Source organism: Schistocerca americana, chromosome 2, assembly GCF_021461395.2.
Source record: "Schistocerca americana isolate TAMUIC-IGC-003095 chromosome 2, iqSchAmer2.1, whole genome shotgun sequence".
Taxonomy (NCBI): Eukaryota; Metazoa; Arthropoda; class Insecta; order Orthoptera; family Acrididae; genus Schistocerca; species Schistocerca americana.
In genome coordinates this window covers 636,035,471-636,054,358 of record NC_060120.1, presented here as the reverse complement: position 1 = coordinate 636,054,358, position 18,888 = coordinate 636,035,471, and the positions used below count along the sequence as shown (strand labels likewise).

General features: G+C 39.1%; 1 protein-coding gene across 3 annotated transcripts in view; it reads right to left on the bottom strand.

Annotated features, from left to right (window-relative positions):
• The window catches only part of LOC124596537 (semaphorin-2A), a 170,254-nt gene extending 151,750 nt beyond the window's left edge, over positions 1 to 18,504 (bottom strand). Inside the window, exon 1 of one of the 3 annotated variants that reach the window (XM_047135713.1) lies at positions 18,239 to 18,504. In XM_047135713.1, the coding sequence (XP_046991669.1) occupies positions 18,239 to 18,416 (178 nt within the window). In that variant the 5' untranslated portion in view covers positions 18,417 to 18,504. The remainder of the gene's footprint in view (positions 1 to 18,238) is intronic. The other 2 variants (XM_047135712.1, XM_047135714.1) reach the window with 2 other exon arrangements.
• Between the last annotated feature and the right edge of the window lie 384 nt (positions 18,505 to 18,888).

The following is an 18,888-nucleotide window of genomic DNA, read 5'->3' as shown; positions in this document are numbered from 1 at the left end:
GTCCTTACGACTTACTACTTAGTAATTAACCTTTAGCTCCCTGCAATTTATCCATTCCAGCTTCAAAATTTCAAAGAGTGTAGTCAAATCAACATTGTCAAAGGTTTTCTCTATATCTACAAATGCTATAAAAATATGGGTTTATTTAAATGGATAGATAAAAAATCTACTCACCAAGCAGCGGCGGAACACACACACAAAATACTGTTGCGAATCACAACAGTCTCTTATGTGTGTGATCTGACGCCACTTGGTAAGTAGATTTTTTATCTATCCAATTAGATAATTTTATCAGTAATTGAAAAATCTGGGTTTGTATTTCTTCATCTTGTCTTTTAAGATAAGATGTAAGATCAGTATTGTCTCCAGGACCCAAACTGATCTACACCCAATTTGGCTTCTACAAGTTTTTCTTTCTTCTTTAAATAATTTGTGTCAATACTTTGCACCACTACTTATTAAACTGATGGTTCGGTAATATTCACACAAGCCTTCTTAGGAATTTGAATTATCACATAATCCTCATACGTAGAGGATACGTCGCCTGTTTAATGTATCCTGTGCAACAGATGGAATGATTTTGTCACATGTGGCTCTCCCACGGAACTCAGTAATTCTGAGGTAATTTCGTCTACTCCAGTGGCCTTGTTTCCACTTAAATCTTTCAGTACTCTGTCAAATTCTTCTTGCAGTATCACAGCTCACATCTCACCTTTACCTTCTCTCTCTTCTCTTTCTATGACACCATCCTCAAGTTTTTTTCCCCCTTGTATAGACCATCTACATATTCCCTCTACCTTTCACTTTTCCCTTCTTTGCTTAGCAATGGCTTGCCACCTGAATTCTTGATATTCATGTGGCGGCTTCTACAAAGGTCTCTCATTTTCTTATAGGCAGCATGTATCTTTCCCCTTGTCATAGATGTTTCCATAGCCTTGTATTTTTCCCCTAGCCATTTCTGACTATCTATTTTGCATTTTCTGTTAATCTCATTTTTTAGATACCTGCTGCCCTTTCTGCTTGCTTCATTTTCTGAATTTTTGCAGTTTCTCCTTTCAACAATTAAATTTAATATCTCCTGTGTTATTCAGGGATTTTTCCAAGGCACTTTCTTTTTATTCATGTGATCCTCTGGCACCTTCACAATTTTGTCTCTCTCACAGCTACCCTATTGTCTTCTACTGCATTCCTTTCCTGTTCCAATCAAACACCAGTTCCTGGTTTTATCAATTTACTTGAGTATTATCTCATTAAACTCCTACCTTTTTGCAATTTCTTCAGTTTCAAGCCACAATTCAGTAGCAACAAATTATCATCAGAGTCAACATCTCCTCCTGGAATCGTATGCATTAATTGGAGAACTTTAAACCATCCATACTACAGTAAGACTGGGTGATTGGTTTATGCGTTATGATCTCATGCAAGCATATTAGTCAAAGCTCCGTATTGATCATTTAACTGCAATAGTCTACTAAAGTTCTGGAATGAAGAGATGCCAGTGAAATATTTACTCAACTCCTGCACTGTAATGACTAAGCCCCTGATTAATTATAATTTCTTTATAAGGTGTAAAATCTTATTTTCTTTCACTTACCTACCAAGTGGTTCACGTCCCCAAGACAGCAACTAAAATCTTTCGTTCATGTGAACTTGTGCTAGCACTCTTTCAGCCCTGCATCTATCGGTGGCACTCACTGGCAACAAAACTACTCCAGAAATATTTCTTCTCCCCTTCGCAGGTTTAGTTTAGTTTTCTTGCATGTTCTACAGATCATATTTGTGAGAACTTTGTGATGTGCAATACATCAGTAGGTTTATAAATAGGTAAATTCTCTAATTTAAAATATTGTTATATGATCATTTACAAAACTGGATCTCATGTTTTAACAAACAAAAATTTGATAAAATGTAACATACCACATACATACTATCTACTCATATGTATGGAATAGGGGTAATTGCCAAGCAGAAATGACTTCAAATTCTTTTTAAAAATTTCACTGTCTGTTGGCACCTTTAACTGATAGGGAGATGCCAGATATTTTTACTGCTGCATACTATGCTCCTTTCTGTGCAAGACATAGTTTGAGTTGTGCATAATGGGGGCCATTTTGTTCCTAGTGTTTCATTTATAAATGCTAATATTATTTTAAATACTATGGCTATTTCTTCACTAATTGAATGGAAGTATGCAAAGTAAGCTAATTTTCTAATGTTTTCACCACTGACTCCACAAATTATACATAAATGTGAACTAAGCTTTTGAAAAGATCTATAATACAACAGTGTCAGTAAAACTGCATCATAGATTTTAGCACATCAAACTGTGGTACAAGCTTGGACATACAAATGACTTTAACATTTCAGAGAAACCTAACAGAGTGGATAGGAGTACTTTGGAATAATGCCATATAAATTCTGTATAGGTCCACTTTCATTTTTCATATACATAAAAGGCCTTCACTCTAATGTACAATGAGCAGAATTAGTGCCTTTTGCAGATTACACTTGTAAACAATTCACACATACACACAGCACTAGAAGAAAGTAGCTAATGTTCTTAAAAATATTATTGAATGGTTTTCTGTGAATGGTCACACTTTCATTATTTCAAAATACACAACATATTGAATTCTGCACATGTAAGTGGTACTATAACAATGAAAAGTGTAATATACGGTGAGAAAATAATAACTATGGTGTGAACGACATAATTTTTTGGTGTACATATTGATGAGAATTTAGACTGGGGATGGGGTGGAACATTTTGAAATGCCTAAAACAACATAGTTCAGCGTAATTTGCACTTCGAATCATTGCAAATTTTGGCAGGAGACACCAGAAAGAAAGTCTTCACTGCTCAAAAACAAAAACATAACATAAGAATAACATGTGGTGCTCATCCACAATCATCTTGCAGGTGTCTGTTTAAAGAGTGAGGCATTTTGACTACTGCTTCACTGTATCTTTATTCCCTCATGAAGTTTGTTGTAAATAATCTGCTCCAGTTCACAAGGGGCAATTATGTACATAACTACAACACCACAAGAAAAAATGGTGTTCATTATTCTGCATTAAGATTGATTTAGCACAAAAAGAATTGCACAAAGCAGCCCTGAGTTAAAACTACTGTTCTCCCCCATGATATAAAATGTCTTTATAGACAGTGAAGTTAAATTTGAAAACAAACCGAGGAAGTTTCTTCTTGGCAACTCCTCATATTCAGTAGGAGAATTTCTATGACTGTATTGTGAATAAGATGGTGGGGAAGAAAAACTAACACCTGTATTTAAAAGAAACACAAACCACCTTGTAAATGCTCAGCATGTAGCCATATTTACATGTGAATGTAAAATGACAAGTTCTACATCATTACGATTAATCATGCAAATGATCTATAGAACACAAAACTAACTAAAAATATTACGCATCAAGTTTTCATTCAGATGCCACATTTGAATGTTAGCTGTTTGTGAGAATGAGAAATGTCTACTGGCATGTATCAGAACCCGCCAGCAGCATGAACATGGTCTATCGTGCTAGAAGTTTATTGTTCTGCAATACTGCTGCGAATGTTGGTCAGGATCCCACAACTACAAAGGCAAATTTGAAATTAAAGAGTTCAGGAGAGTCAAACTCAACGCCAAGCATTATCTCAGTAGCCTCACAAGAGTAGCGTCCGAATGACACTACTAAGTTATGGGTCACCAAGAGAATGGCACACCACCATTTGCCAGTAGTTACTATTGTTGAACTGTGGCACAGAACCGAAGCAGCATGGATGACATATTTGTATGTGTCGACCATTCTCATTTTTACTCTATATTGAACTGGTTTCGAACCACTATTGTCACCGGAAGTGGCAGTTCTGTTTGCTAAATTTCACATGCTATACACCTGCAAATCACCTAAGAATTTAATCATCTATTCTTCATCCTTTTTGTGGTACCCTTGTATTGAATTGAATGGAAACTGGGGACCTAGAAAGGATGGAGAGGCTTCGTCCCCACTGTAGCCATCAGTGGTTCACAACCCCACAACAGGCTACAGCAGTCCACTCCCCAAACCGCCGCCCCACACTGAACCCAAGGGTATTGTGCGGTTCGGCCCCCAGTGGACCCCTCGGAAACATCTCACACCAAATGAGTGTAGCCCCAATATTTGCATGGTAGAGTACATGTGACGTACGCATACGTGGAGATAGTGTTTGTGCAGCAATCACCGACACAGTGTAACTGAGGCGGAATAAGGGGAACCATCCTGTTTGCCGAGGCAGATGGAAAACCGCCTTAAAAACCATCCACAGACTGGCCAGCACACTGGACCTTGACACTAATCTGCCGGGCAGATTCGTGCCAGGGACCAGCACGCCTTCCCGCCTGGAAAGCAGTGCGTTAGACCGCATGGCTAACCGGGTAGGCTAATGGTACCCTTACTGGGATAGCAATTTTAATGGCCAACAGTGTAGGTGGTTTTCAATTTAAGTTCTGATCAGTATTCACATCACGGAATTTTGAACAATTAGTTTTACATATTTCCATTCCCCTGTGCCTTATGATGATGATATACACTGATGAGCCACACATTATGATCATCTGTGTAATAGCACGTTCGTCCGCCTTTGGAATCTAATGCAGCAGTAGTTCTACATGATACGGAGCGATAAGCCCGTGTTAAGTTTCCAGAAGTATGTGGCACTAGATGTTTACACACAGATCTTGACAACTCCACAATCACCATGCGGGGGTGGCTCATTATGTAAAATAAAACTTTGGGTTAATGTGGTATGACTGATGTAAAGGCAACGTAAGAGGTGGATTCCTTCTGGGAGCAACGGAAAGATGAATGTCATGCAGCAGTACTCTCCTTGATAGTGTGCAAATTATTAGGGTGTGCAGTAAACCACTAGACGCTGAGCAGAGGACTTATTTGCATCTACAAATCTGCACCTGAGATTTTTGGGTAAGTAATAGCTTCTGTAAGAAAACCATCAGTGAGTTAATTCTCTGCAATACCCATATGACTTAGCACCCTCAGACAACAGAGCAGGCAGTATGACTAAGCTCACAGTAAAGGGTGACATGAATAACATCGATCAACAGTCTGGAGACTGCTTATTGAGTCATTACAAATTGAAATGCAGTCGAGGGAGGTTAATATAATGTGGGACGCTGTTAATGACCATCAGCTCCACCATAAGAGACACTGCATGTTCCCTGCAACAAATGTCATTCCTGACAGGCAGGAAATGTAAGAGCATATCCTTTTCTATCCACAGTTTTAGTGTTGTCACGGTAAATCACAGTACCACAGTGATACTCCTGAAGAGCTGAGGGGAACATATGCTGAATGGTCATGGTAACAACTGATAATTTAGGTTCTTGAAAGAGATTCATCCTAATTTGTTACCTGAGTACTAACTAAGGAGGATGGAGGGAGAGAGCATGAGGAAACAGAGGGAGTACATTCTAAAAGAACAAAGGTCTTGGCAGAGGGCACTGAGATGCATTTCAAACAGTAATCCCATTGGAGGCAGGTCATGAGGTTGATGCCGCTTCTATGGAAAAATAATTTGATAAGTTGGACGGTCAGGAAATTATTGGATGGTGCATAAGTGAGCAATAGTTGGTATTGTTGGAGCTAAAGAGGAAAGATCCCCACTTCGACAAGAAGGCTGTCTATGGGACTAGTCCAGAAGGTGACCGTGTCAAATCTTACTCCAGGATGACAAACTGGGTGCAAAACTATCAAATCTGAAGGTGCTACTGAGCCATAAGACTGGCAATCAGAATGAGATCAGGGCCTGGTAAATGAGGAGGAGAGTGGAGTGAAAATGAGCAACAACATCCAAGCACTAGGTACCCGAGTAGAGTTCTGGGTCAGGGGATGATTCACCTTTTCGCGAGAGAGAACTGGATGGCACGTGAAAGAGTCCAAATGAAGGCCCTTTGGATGGCACCTTGAATATGGCGTTCAGCCAAGGCTACAGCTTGAGAGCTATACTAAAAGCAAAAGTTGTCAACATACAGCGCAGGGGTGACCAGTGTATTGATCCCTGCATTCTTTCATACTGCACTGTATGAGATACCAAGCTTTAGCAAGGATCCGATTAAAAGTGACAAGGATGGTCTGTGAAGAATGCTGCTTGAGACACTGCAGGGGCCTTTGACAATCCTGAATCGCTGCTGCAATGTTTTTGGTTCACCACGGCACCAGCCAACAGCACAATAGGCTTACAGAATGAGGATGGTAGTTCCAGCGGCATGGGTGATCATATTGGAGACATCTCCCACACTCTTGTCAATGCAATCTTATAGGCGGGGGGGGGGGGGGGGGGGAGGGGGGGGGGGGTGACAGCAGAGGAACAAAGTTGTCAGTTGGCTCTTTTGAGAGCCCAGCATGGTAAGTGGCCCTTCAGTGGTGACAAGGAAGTGACAGGATAACCATAAAATGGTCACTGTCACGAAGATCACTGCACAGTAACCATTGGAGCAAAGCCACAAGATTGGAGAGAGAGATAATAAGATCAGTAGCTGAAAAGATGCCATGGGTGGCTCTACAGTGTGTAGTAGGAGTAGCATCACAGAGGGCAGAAAGATCGATTTTGCAAAGGAGCTGGCTAATCAGAAGGCCCCTACCATGAAGTGGAACTTCCCCAGAGAGGGTGGGGTCTACTGAAATCCACAAGTATCAGAAAAGGGTGGTGTGTGTGCATGGGGGGGGGGGGGGGGAGGCAAAGTTGTTGGATTATGGTGGTCATCTCAAGATAAGTAAGCGCTCTGCTCAGAGGTAAATAAGAGGCTATAAATGGCTATCACTGGGATTGTTTGCATTCACACTGTTATTGCTTTCAATGTATTTCAGAGAGAAATACGTTCACTAATGACATCTGTACAAACCACTGTACAAACACCTACATATGTTCAGCCAAGGCTACAGCTTGGGACCTATACTAAATGCAAAAGTTGTCAACATACAGTGCAGGGGTGACCAGTGTATTGATCCCTGCATTCCTTCACGATGCACTGAATGAGATATCAAGCTTTAGCAAGGAGCTGTTTAAAAGTGACAGAATGGTGGTAACCTCGAATGCTTCGAGAATGCTCATTCAGTGAAGTGTCTTTGTTGGAGAGCAACAAAGATCACAGAAAAACAGGAATATACTTTCTGTGGTTCTGGCTGGTGACAAAATGCTCATTGCAGTTACACTGTATCATCTGTTGAGAATGTCCTGGTTAGGCATCCAGCAGTCAGGACAAGTCACACCCCTCGATCACTGCCTGTCACCGGTGGGGGTGGATCAACGCCAATGAACACTTGTTCAGAGTCTGATGGCATGAGGGGAAACTGCTCCCTCCAGGGCCATTGGAGCAGCCTTCTACTGAGATTTCTTCCATCTCATCTTCCACGAATTTTGATGGTTGAGATTCTGGGCGGGGGGGGGGGGGGGCCTTACCCACAATACGTAAGGAACACAAAATGAGTGAGCAGCCCTGGAACCAATAGTCCCTGACTCCTTCAGCCACTTGCTTGTGTCTGTTACTAATCTGAGGATTTCAGGGCACAGGGTTCTCGAAAGGGAACCCTATCACCAGTAAATGACGGAGAAGGTGCTGCTCATCTGGCTAGGTGTTGAGGATGGCCCTCAAAAATGGTGCTGCAGGAACTATTAGAGCAGAGAACTATCGCCTCCAACGGTCAAGTTTATGGAGGGCAATGTCGAGTGAATAAATACACTAGGAACTATTGATGATCTGATCAAAGCAGTGGTGAAGGCTGATATCAGTTGGACTGGATATAAACAATAGCGTCTTTTCTGAGCTTCCAAATATAAGAGAGAATCTGTGACCATCAGTTTCTGGATTTAGCGTTTCTTGATTGGTGTAGCACACTTGGGGGATCAGGGAGTGTGGTTGCTCCTGCAATTCACATAGACCGGTGGGAGCACACATGGTTAATTTCCGTGAAGCAGCTGGCCACAGCCCTAAAACAGGTCATGTGTATACAGGGAAGACATGCCTAAAGTACAGGTATTTAAAGCACCACATCCGGGGTGATATATACAACTTCACACTGCAACAGTAAACCATGATTTTTCCAGAGGGAAGCAAATTGCCCTCAAAACCAAGGATGAAGTGGCTGTGTCAACCTTGTTGTACCAAGAATTGAGGCAAGTAATTGTCTGCATGCAGGTTGGTTTTGTTTTCCTCCCCGACAGCATGACCAAGGAGGGATATTTCTTACAGTCACAAAGATCAGCACTGAATTGTGATCTGCCTGAAGAGCCTGCTGGAGCATCGCAACCATGGGCTGATAATTTTTGTCATATATCCGACATAATGCCACTCTGAACAAATGTTCTCCCCAATGGTGCTACATATGTAAAACAAAGGCTATCTGACATAACAGCCAGTGTGTGGAGCCCAAATGCACAGGAAGGTGACATCTTGAGCATTGATAGTGTGATTGCTATGTGATCAGGGGGCTACCACAAACAGGTACCTGATGTCCACCCACGTGGACAAGCTACCATCCTTGGTTTTAGGAAACCTTCCCTGCATGGCCTGCACATTCTATAAAAATAATTTTGAAAATGTGGAGGTCAAACCCAGATGTAGGGACCAAATGCAAGTTCAACAAAATATATGGTGTAAAATAGAAGAACAAACTGTGAAAAGCTGTAACTGACATCCTACGAGTGAGCTTGGTTGTCATGAGAAAATCTGTCCACGTGAATACGTCTGAAAAAAGATAGAAAGTAAAAGTACTGCAGTCACTTGGGGTTCCATGCTCACCACACAAACAGTGACAAAAGATTGTGAGCCCCCTGGAGGTGCCATTGGGTCAACATGGCAGGGTCATCTGCTGTGGAGCCCCATTGTGAGGTGGGTCTGCTTACAGGGTGGCAAACTTCCATTCTCCACATTCTAGCAGAACAGCTCTGCTATTTACAAGGTGCTCATATCCATGTGCTGCATCGTAACAGTCTGCTCTTTGTCAAAGTTACTTATGTCAGTGGATTTCATCATTTGCAGCCCATATTGTCACTAGAAAGAATCCCCATTTGTCTCTGCCCAGCTTTTATACTTCCTTTGCATGTCACATCCAGGCAGCATTCGATCTCACAATGAGAAGTGGTCATAATGTTTCAGTTTGTCAGTGTATGTTGCCTTGAACAGAACTGAGTAAACTGTGCTTTATCTAAATTAAGTGACAGAACAATAACCAAGAATCAATAATGAATAACTCTGAATATTTCTTTACTGTCCCTTCTACTGCTGCACCTCTGTTGGCCTTGATTAGACGCTTTTATCACAGGTAAAGAGCACTTCTGCTTCATCAATGTTACGTGGAAGGTCATTTATAAACAACAGGCACAAGACTGGTCCCTGTATTGAACACTGTGAAGTGCCAGTGGTAATTTCAACCCACTCAGAAGAAGAGTCACTATGACAATTATCAAACATTATCTTTTCTTCCTGTTTTAACTGTAAGCACGAAGTGAACTACTTATTCACTGCAGGTCGAAAGCAAAAAGGCTGTTGTTATTTGCACAGTAAAATACATTAGATAGGTCACAAAAAATTCTGGTAGGTGAAATTTTGTCATTCAGATAATTTAACACATGGGCAGCAAAATGGCAGATGGCTTCCGTAGAGAGGCCATTATGGAATCCAAATTGTGATAATTCAGAGGCTTATATTTGCACACAAGCTCAACCATTCTTAAATACATTACCTACTCCAAAACTTCTGCAAAAGAAGTGAATAGATACTTCAGCTTGTCGGGAAAGATACTCTCTGAAAGTGATGTATTAAACATATGGTTGAGTATGGTAGCTGTATAAGAAGAAAATGCTCTAAACATTTTGTTTGAGATGTTTTGAATCATGTGAGTATTTTTGTTCTTAGCAGTGTTAATTATTTTCTGATGTCCTGGAAGAAATTGGTGTTATCTTGATTTGACTGAATGCTTGTTGTATGGAATGTCCCATATACTGAAATTCTTTTTCATCTGAGATAATTGTATCAAGTTTCTCAGTCACATTTAGAAAGTGGCTGATAAAGAGGCTTACTATATGTTTGGTGTCGTGGACCATTTGATCTTTATCTTTAATAACTAGATAACTTTGCTTCCTTCTAACTACACTCAACAATGTTTTCATTTTATTTTCAGACTTACAAATCCAGACATGTCATTAAAGCTTTTTGATTTTGTTGCAACACTTCTGAATAAAGTACTTTCTATAATATGAAAGCAGTTGCATACCTATGCTTACCCTGACTAATTTCTACGGTTCTATCTTTCTGCTACGCAATACTTTAATATCTGTTGTTATCAAAGGTTCCTTTGATACACCACTAGAGCCATATTTCACAGTCTACATAGTGAAACAGCTGTTATATGCTTAGAGAAATTTACTTATATGTTCATTAAATTTAGAAGATATACTCATTGTCTCATATACATAATTCCAGCTGCTGGTTTGCAGGTTTCTTCTAAAGAGATGTGTCATGAGTTCATTAATTGTTCTAAAGGTTTTCCTAGTTATGACATAATGTATGGCTGATTCACCATCATGATGTGACAACTCATTCAAAAATGGATGAAAACTATATCATCCTGCCATATTAAAATATTTTCTATTGCGTTGCTACTGTCCTGGACACTTCCGGCGGAAAAGTTTACAGCTGAGGTTAGACTGTATGGAGTAAAATTTTTATATCTTGTTTTCGGTTTGACTGCTTCAAAAAGATTGACACTGAAATTTTTTTAGACAGATGACATAATATGGTTTCAAATTTTTCTAATAACTACTGAAAATTTCCCACTGGCGATATGTAAAGTGTAATAATTATTACCTAGCTGTTAGGCAGTATGACTTCATATACAACTGCTTCCACATGTTATCCTGCAGAAAAACTACTTGTTTGAATTTGTGGCACATCTGTATTTCTGTCGTTCTCTCTTTCTACATTCCAGTGCTTTTTGATGAGCTGTAACTCTTTTGCTTTCTGGCTTACTCTTCCCATCATACAATTTACATCTGTTCATGGTCATTATTTCATTACACTACTCACTTTCTGTCACATCCACTCAGAAGATTCTGTGGTTCATGAATGAACACTCCTGTGTAATATTCTACAATTTTTGTTTTTAAACTAACAGTTTTTTGCTTTTGGTTTGTAACTGGGCACAATAGTAAGATTTATTTTTATACATGAAGATGACCTGATAGCTGAAAACTATTACGTTAAATAACACATAATGTAGAATACTACACATGTGTGTTTCAGTCATAATGAAATTACTTAACATTACGAGAGAGAACTGTGTTATAATGCTAATTATAATAATAAAATAGTTGTAAAAAATAAATTGGAAGGTTTCTGAGAAGATGCTTTTCAATAAGAGTAGAAGTAACCGTACAACGTTAACATCTTTAACTCAGTCTTAAACTCCACCACATTAGCTAGATGACACTTAATATAAGCATGCAGGTTTTGGTTGTCAAAATACTATCCACACTTTTATTGCTAATGTTCCATGACAAGCCACTCTTTTACAGTTTGGCATTAGTAACTTGATCTCTGTGTTCCACTTTCAGATTTCACACTATCTTGAAGAAATTCACTTTCTTTTGGCTAATGGGAACTTACTAGCTTTCTTTCTTCCTTTACAAAAAATGTTTTGCTTCCTCAGATTTCTTCTTTAGTGGTGGAGAGCAACCTCTGAGAATACTCAACCTTCACCTTCTTGGTACTGCTCTGTATGCATCAACAAATATTATTTTAACAGTCATCCTAAAAGCTAAGTAGCTTCTTAAGTACTCAGCTGGCACATCAAAGGAAAGAACATGCTAAAACTTCCAGTTCATTAATTCATTATGTTCCAGATCACATTATGAGAGAGTATCTTCAGGGATACAGAACGAGCTAGGTTACACACTAACAAAATATAAATATCAGTACTGAATTGTGTTCTTAAGTTTACAGATATAGCTGAGAAACCTTCTGAGGCTTTTCCAATAAGAGTAGTTAGTTTATCAGAACTTCTGTCTTTGGCTAATGATGTAGTGATGATGTGGTATGTGATATAATGCATGCATAGACAGAGATAGAATAGAACAGAGGTAATTTTCATTTTAGTTATATATTATTTTTTTGGAATGTAGATTGCAGCACTAGAGTCTGTATCACAGTCTGAGGTCTAGGTTTGAAGAGTGGCAGTTTGGTTGACAGATGGTGAAGCCAATGAATGTGATGTCACAAGAATAAATGATTAATTAGTGACACATCATCACAGCAATAGACCGATGAGGTCATCAACATGACAGCCACACTAGCTTCGAAAATCTCTTGCTGAAAGACATCACTAACAATAAAAAACAAATGTCGACAAACTACAGGACTTCCACTGGAACAGAGGGTTTCTAGTGGGGAAAACCTTTCATTCAAATTCAGTAGGTTATAAAAAAACAAGAATTAAAAATACACATATATAAGCTTATCCACTGCTGTTAAAATCTCGAATGAAATAAATGCCAAATTTAAATGCAATTTTTGCACAAATCAATAAATAACTTACTAATAATCACCACCTCTAATATCTGTAGAGATCTGCGACACAAAACGATCAACTAACCAAGAAACTCTTCCCCTCCCTTATCCACAAATGGATCATCTCCCGTAACTGTACACAGATTCACAATCAATACAACCTACCCCAATTTATCGCCATCTCCACAAGAATTACACACAGTTATAGTAAACAACATGTTCTAAGCAACCCTCCATTTGATACCTCAGCATCTCCACTAGTACAATAATATAAAATTTATTCTGCTCACAATCAAATCAGTCAGCTCTTCCTAAGGAAGATTACACAGAGAGGCATCCAAAATAGCAAAAATAACAGTAAAGGAAAAATTAAAGAAACATATCTTACATTCATACTAAATGATTAACACACACACAGTCTAACTTCCACCTGTGCTCTTACCATTCATTAAAATAAACCTCAAAAATTAAATTTAATAAAGCCACATATGCAGAAGACACAGCTTTCGAAATGTAATACAAAACACATTCACCTACAGGTATTCCTCCTCCACATACACTTGCCCAAACAAATTTATGCTTAGCACAATGGACTCTCATTCGGAAGGATAACAGTTCACACCCACGTTAAGGTCACACTGATTTCGGTTTTTCACAATTTCCATAAATTGTTCCAGGCAAATGATGGGACAGTTCCTTTGAAAGGCCATGGTCAATTTTTTCCCCAATCTTGAAACAATCCAAGTCTGTGCTCCATCTCTATGACCTCGATGTTGAAGAGACATTAAACCCTAATCTTCCTTCCTTCAAACACACTTGCTGAGTAGATCTGAGACCCCTTCCAACAGCTCCAATAATAGCAGACCAATATTCCTCTACAGTAATGGTGCAAACTGGTTTCAAAATTTAGAAACCCCACACAATGACTAAAAATAAAACACTCACAACTAAAAACCCTAACCCCCCCACTTCGTTAGCAGTCCACACGTCAGAATAAACTACATTTCTATCCTCTATATTTCCTTTAATAACATCTATTAGCACGGCAGTGTCTCCTTTTTCATTATCTTAATAGCAAGTCTCATCGACCCTTACCAAACACAAAAGGGCCAAAAACCCTAATCACAACTATCAGCTTACCATTATTATATTTATCCTTTCCAAAACAAAACTCATCAATTCCTACCACGAACTCCTACACCATGCCACATTTTTCCCCCTCCTACATACTACAACACTACAAACCTCCCACATAAAGGAATCCAATCAATCAGGTACTTCCTACTAAAGTACACTTCATTGCATGCAAAATAAACACTATCAATAATTTAGGACAAAGAAGAAAACTCACTGAGTAGTAGAAGTGTTGAGTCGCCTAACTAGTCTCTCTATCTCTGCTGCCGCCTCTCTGTCCCACATTCCTATCTCCACACCTCCTGCTTCCCTCCGAGCTGTCAGCCACACTTCCCCCCCCCCCCCCCCTCTGGACTGGAGATAAAGGATGCACCATGGGAAAGAACATGCCATGATCATGTCCTCAAAGACAACAGAAGAATCTCAATAACTATCAAATACGTATGATATGCATATTGTGGTTGCATCGCAAACTGTCAGCATGAAATTTCGCACTGAGATTATTGTGGTGTCTTTTATAAAGAGATGGTAATATGAACAGACAGTCATTGTATTTGAGAGCATGAATTTACATTAGCCTACGTTAATTTCAGAAATGTTTTATTTATTTTCAAGATTGGCTATTTTGCTATACTCCTGACTTCGACTGGAAACTGCATAATTTGGAAATCAAAGTCTGAGCTTTACGAGATTGCCAATCATGGAGAAGTAACAAGTGAGCGAATTAACATCCTGAAGCTATAGCTCATGAACAAACTAACCAACAACAACAAACAGGAGAAACCCAATTGAAGCAACTTATTTTCATTGTATTGATAAATAATCCCCTGGATGAATGAATAAATAAAATAAAGTGACATTTCTCCCTATCTCTGAATCTGTTCCAGAAGAAGGGGAGCTGGTGTGACAAACTCCAATACAATTGGCAACATCCTCCATAATAACAACAACTCCAAGCAAATTCTATGTACCATAAATATACAGAACACACATACTGGCAAATCAAATGTGAACCAACCACAATTTTAAAGGCACCACGACACACACAAGGTCAGGTCGACCGAAGCGTCCAATCCCACCCGTCTACTTTGACCCGTGACATAAGGCTGTTGTGGTGTGTGACGTCACAACGGCGCGGAATTTAGTTTGTTAGAGTGGGTGTGTTTGTAGGTGTCGTTTTGATGTGTTCACTGGTGCTCTCTGGTGGTGTGTTTATGTGTTAGGTAACGTTTTTGGTTTAGTTTGCGTGTGTGACGTGTTTATAGGTGGCCTTTTGTTGCGGTTGGTGGTTCTCTCTGGTGGTGTGTTTAGGGGTATGGGGTTCATTTGCGTGGTAGCATTGCACGTGTGTGGTATCAGTAGTAACTGCTTTCAGCGGAATATTTTTCAGTGAGTTATTCGATTTTGGTTTTGTTATATCAATGTTATTGTAGTTTTTTTCTGTTCGTCGTGTGTGAATTTTGGTAAATTGCTTTTTTTATGCCTTGGTAGGTATAGATATGACTGGCAAGGTCAACAGTTTTCGGTTGTCAGCGATGATGGGGGACAGCGCGTTCTCTCTAATAAAATTTCTTGAACTATTCGGTTTTTTGTGTGTTTAGGGGTATGGAGTTCATTTGCGTGGTAGCATTGCACGTGTGTGGCATCAGTAGTAACTGCTTTCAGCGGAATATTTTTCAGTGAGTTATTCGATTTTGGTTTTGTTATATCAATGTTATTGTAGTTTTTTTCTGTTTGTCGTGTGTGAATTTTGGTAAATTGCTTTTTTTATGCCTTGGTAGGTATAGATATGACTGGCAAGGTCAACAGTTTTCGGTTGTCAGCGATGATGGGGGACAGCGCGTTCTCTCTAATAAAATTTCTTGAACTATTCGGTTTTTTGGATGAAGTCGTGAAGTGTTCATTGTTTCGTGAAGAAATGAGGCTTACTAAAATTTGGCGTCTCAGACCAGGGAGATGTCATAAGGATAACAGGTCAAGGGAAGTGTTCGATTCCAATTTTGTTGGTTTGTTGTGCTTTTTGAGGTAGTGATGGTTGTGGATGTGGTTTTGGATTTTATGATTTGGTATCGGTAGTTTCTGTTGACCTATATAGGTCAAGGGAAGTGTTCAATTTCAATGTGTGGTTGTGGGTGTTCCGGTTGCTGTTGAGCTATATAGGTCAAGGGAAGTGTTCGATTCCAATTTGTGGGCTCAGGAGCTGCTGTTGAACAATATAGGTCAAGGGAAGTGTTCGATTCCAGAGAATATTGTGTTTAGTGGAATTTGGGGAGTTTTGTGTTGTCAGTTTTTTTCGTCATTTTGTGTGGTTTGGTATGGTTGTGTGTGTCTAAATTTGTTTATATTTACTTTGTCCCCACCCAAAAACCCCAAATTTCCCACACTTGCCTCGATAGTTTCATTAGGTTTTTTGTGGAATGTGTGTGTGTGGGTTTATTTTCATGTTTGTGGTCATGTTTACATAATGACGTCATAGGCACCATATTGGAGTCGTAGTGTATGGTCGTTTCTGCCATACTTGCGACATCATGGGTCAAAGCAGATGGGTGGAATCGGACGCTTCTGTATTTCCGCAAGGTTTAGACACAGTGTTAACAAAATGGCACATAATAATCTCACTGAAACAAAAGTAAATATCACAACTGCCATCTATTTGGTATGTGATGACACACTTCGAAAATATATTTGGATGTCTTGCATCATTTATAATACAACCCAATAGCTACAACAGAACTGTTTGTCGACAGAAAGTGGTAACCCATATGAATGTATTTTGAGTTACTGCATTGTTTAAGTTTCAAAGACAAGGGCATAAATACAATAACACAAAGAAATTTATTGAGTAGACCTTGTTTTCTAACAGTACATAGGAAACTTCTTGTAACCAGTACATGGTGCATTAAAAAAACTCAACAGATTGTGTGATGCAATTAACCTTTACTAAATTACGGGTCAGCATTTTCTTCCAAGCACCTTCTATTCTTGTTATGGAGCATATTTTATGCATACAGAAGTCAGATGATAGTTTTATGCCTGCTACTTTGAACACATCATGAGTCAAAGTAGGTGGGTGGCATCAGCAGGTTTCATTACAGATCAGCAGCATATCTGTGGTTGTGCAGGCAGACTTTAATTGGAAGTTCTAAATTTACTCCCGCTGACTCTGTTATTTTGCCCAGTATGACGTAACTTAACTTCATTTTCACACCAAGGGTAGCCTATTTATCATGAGCGAATGCTGCAGTGTGGAAAACTCGTCCATCTCTCTTCAAAATAATGGAAGACATCCTGGGCCATTTTGATTTTCTCAGTTCTTTAAGAAACTGACTCAATGTGAACATATGGTCTATAACCTGCATGGTAGTTACAAAGGATCTCGACAGTTAAGGAAGTATAACAGTTGCGCAGAACGCTGAAACCTTCGATTGTTTGCATCATCTGCAGATCCCTCTCTCTATCTTTTGAGAGAGAATGGAGTTGTTGCCTGCCTACACACCAGTCAACAGGGACAGAGCCTGAGTCGGCATCGTACTGCCTTGTCTATTGAATTATAACATATGTCTACATATTCTTGGAAGTGCGGTATCATGTATTCACCAGGGAACTATTAATCACAGCGCTCTCATCATCTCTCCCTCTCTGTAATACTGGCTAATGAGGAAATGACATTCACACGAAATAGGTGAGTATATGAAATGGACATTCCTTGAGAAGAAAAATGCAACGTGTCACTCCAAATAGAGAGGCATTTCTAGAATCAGAACTTTTGATGTGCAAGAAGGAATATAATGACTAGCTGGTTTACAAATGTGTAGCCTCACTGGTTCAAAGAATGGATGAAGTGGTGGTCACTACAGGTCAATCTGTCACAACAACCTGGATGCCAAAAACTAATAGGCCTACAGTAGAAAAACAAACTGTTGCACTTAATCAAGTGTGAAGAAATCAAATTTGTAAATTGGTGACATCTGGAGAATAAAAATTTCTGAAATTCAGTAGAAATATTACGTAGTTCCTCATAAATTTGTCTCTTGAAGAAGTCAGATAAACTGCATTTTTAACAACTACCTTAAAGAAATTTGGAAAGTAAGTATTTAACTACAGAAAGATACAACGCAAGTAACGAATGAAAATAATAACACGTATGAACCAACAGCAGTCCTCAAATGAAATTAGTCTTCCACATCACGATGCATGCATAAACGCTATATTGCCAAACATCTCGCACAGAACTCGTTCACTGAGATCAAGTAGATTCCAAGAACGCGCAATAGGAATGATACAATGCACACGCCATTCTCCACTATAATGTTCTGCCTTCTGTACATTTACTCGCAATTAATTCACAATCATCTTTTATTCCCTCCGGTTGAACTTCCCAAAACGACGTCCGGTTGGATAATGTTACGTATGAAATATGCCTTCATTCATGTAAATATACAAGAGCTTCGTAAGGTAATATGCAATAACTTCATCTACATACACGTAATAAAGCAAAGCGATACACACATGCATACAGTAATACATATGAAAACAAGCCAAACCTTTCTGTTTCAGGTAAAGCACATTCTCTTCAGCCTTCTTTGTTTTCACTTCAGTATCTAGGCATGACGCCGTGATGTTGACAAATTTCTTTGTTGATACAAGATCAACACAGAAGGAAAAATTCCCTTCCCCAACAAGTAAAACAGTATCATCTACTGTAAACAAATCCAGTCGCATTATAACATTATGGCGGAACGCTTGTGTTATTAACTTCTCTGGACAGGGTCGGTGAAAGATTACACCAGCTAAACTGGATGTCGAACAGCAGCTGTCGGCAAAATATCGTCATATTTCGCTTCTTGCCTATCTATAAGATAGTAAAGAAGGGTCACGAGAACGCGAAAGAATACAGCCTCTGATTACGTGATAAGAAAAATTTGTAAAGAAGAACAAATTAACTATTTCAAAACTATTGAAAACCACGGTGACAGTTCTATTGCCCACCAATCCAAAGAATAGTGTGATTTTGGTATTAATAATGTTATCAGAAAATTCATTCTATTTTATTTCCCTGTATGCTTTACCCACACATTCCATTTTTCTAAAAAATGAAACCGTGCGATACAACAGAAATCGATAAACGAGGTAGGCTTACCATTTTAATCAGACTTAAAGGTCTGTATTTCGTAAAGTGAAGCGTCGTAAATAA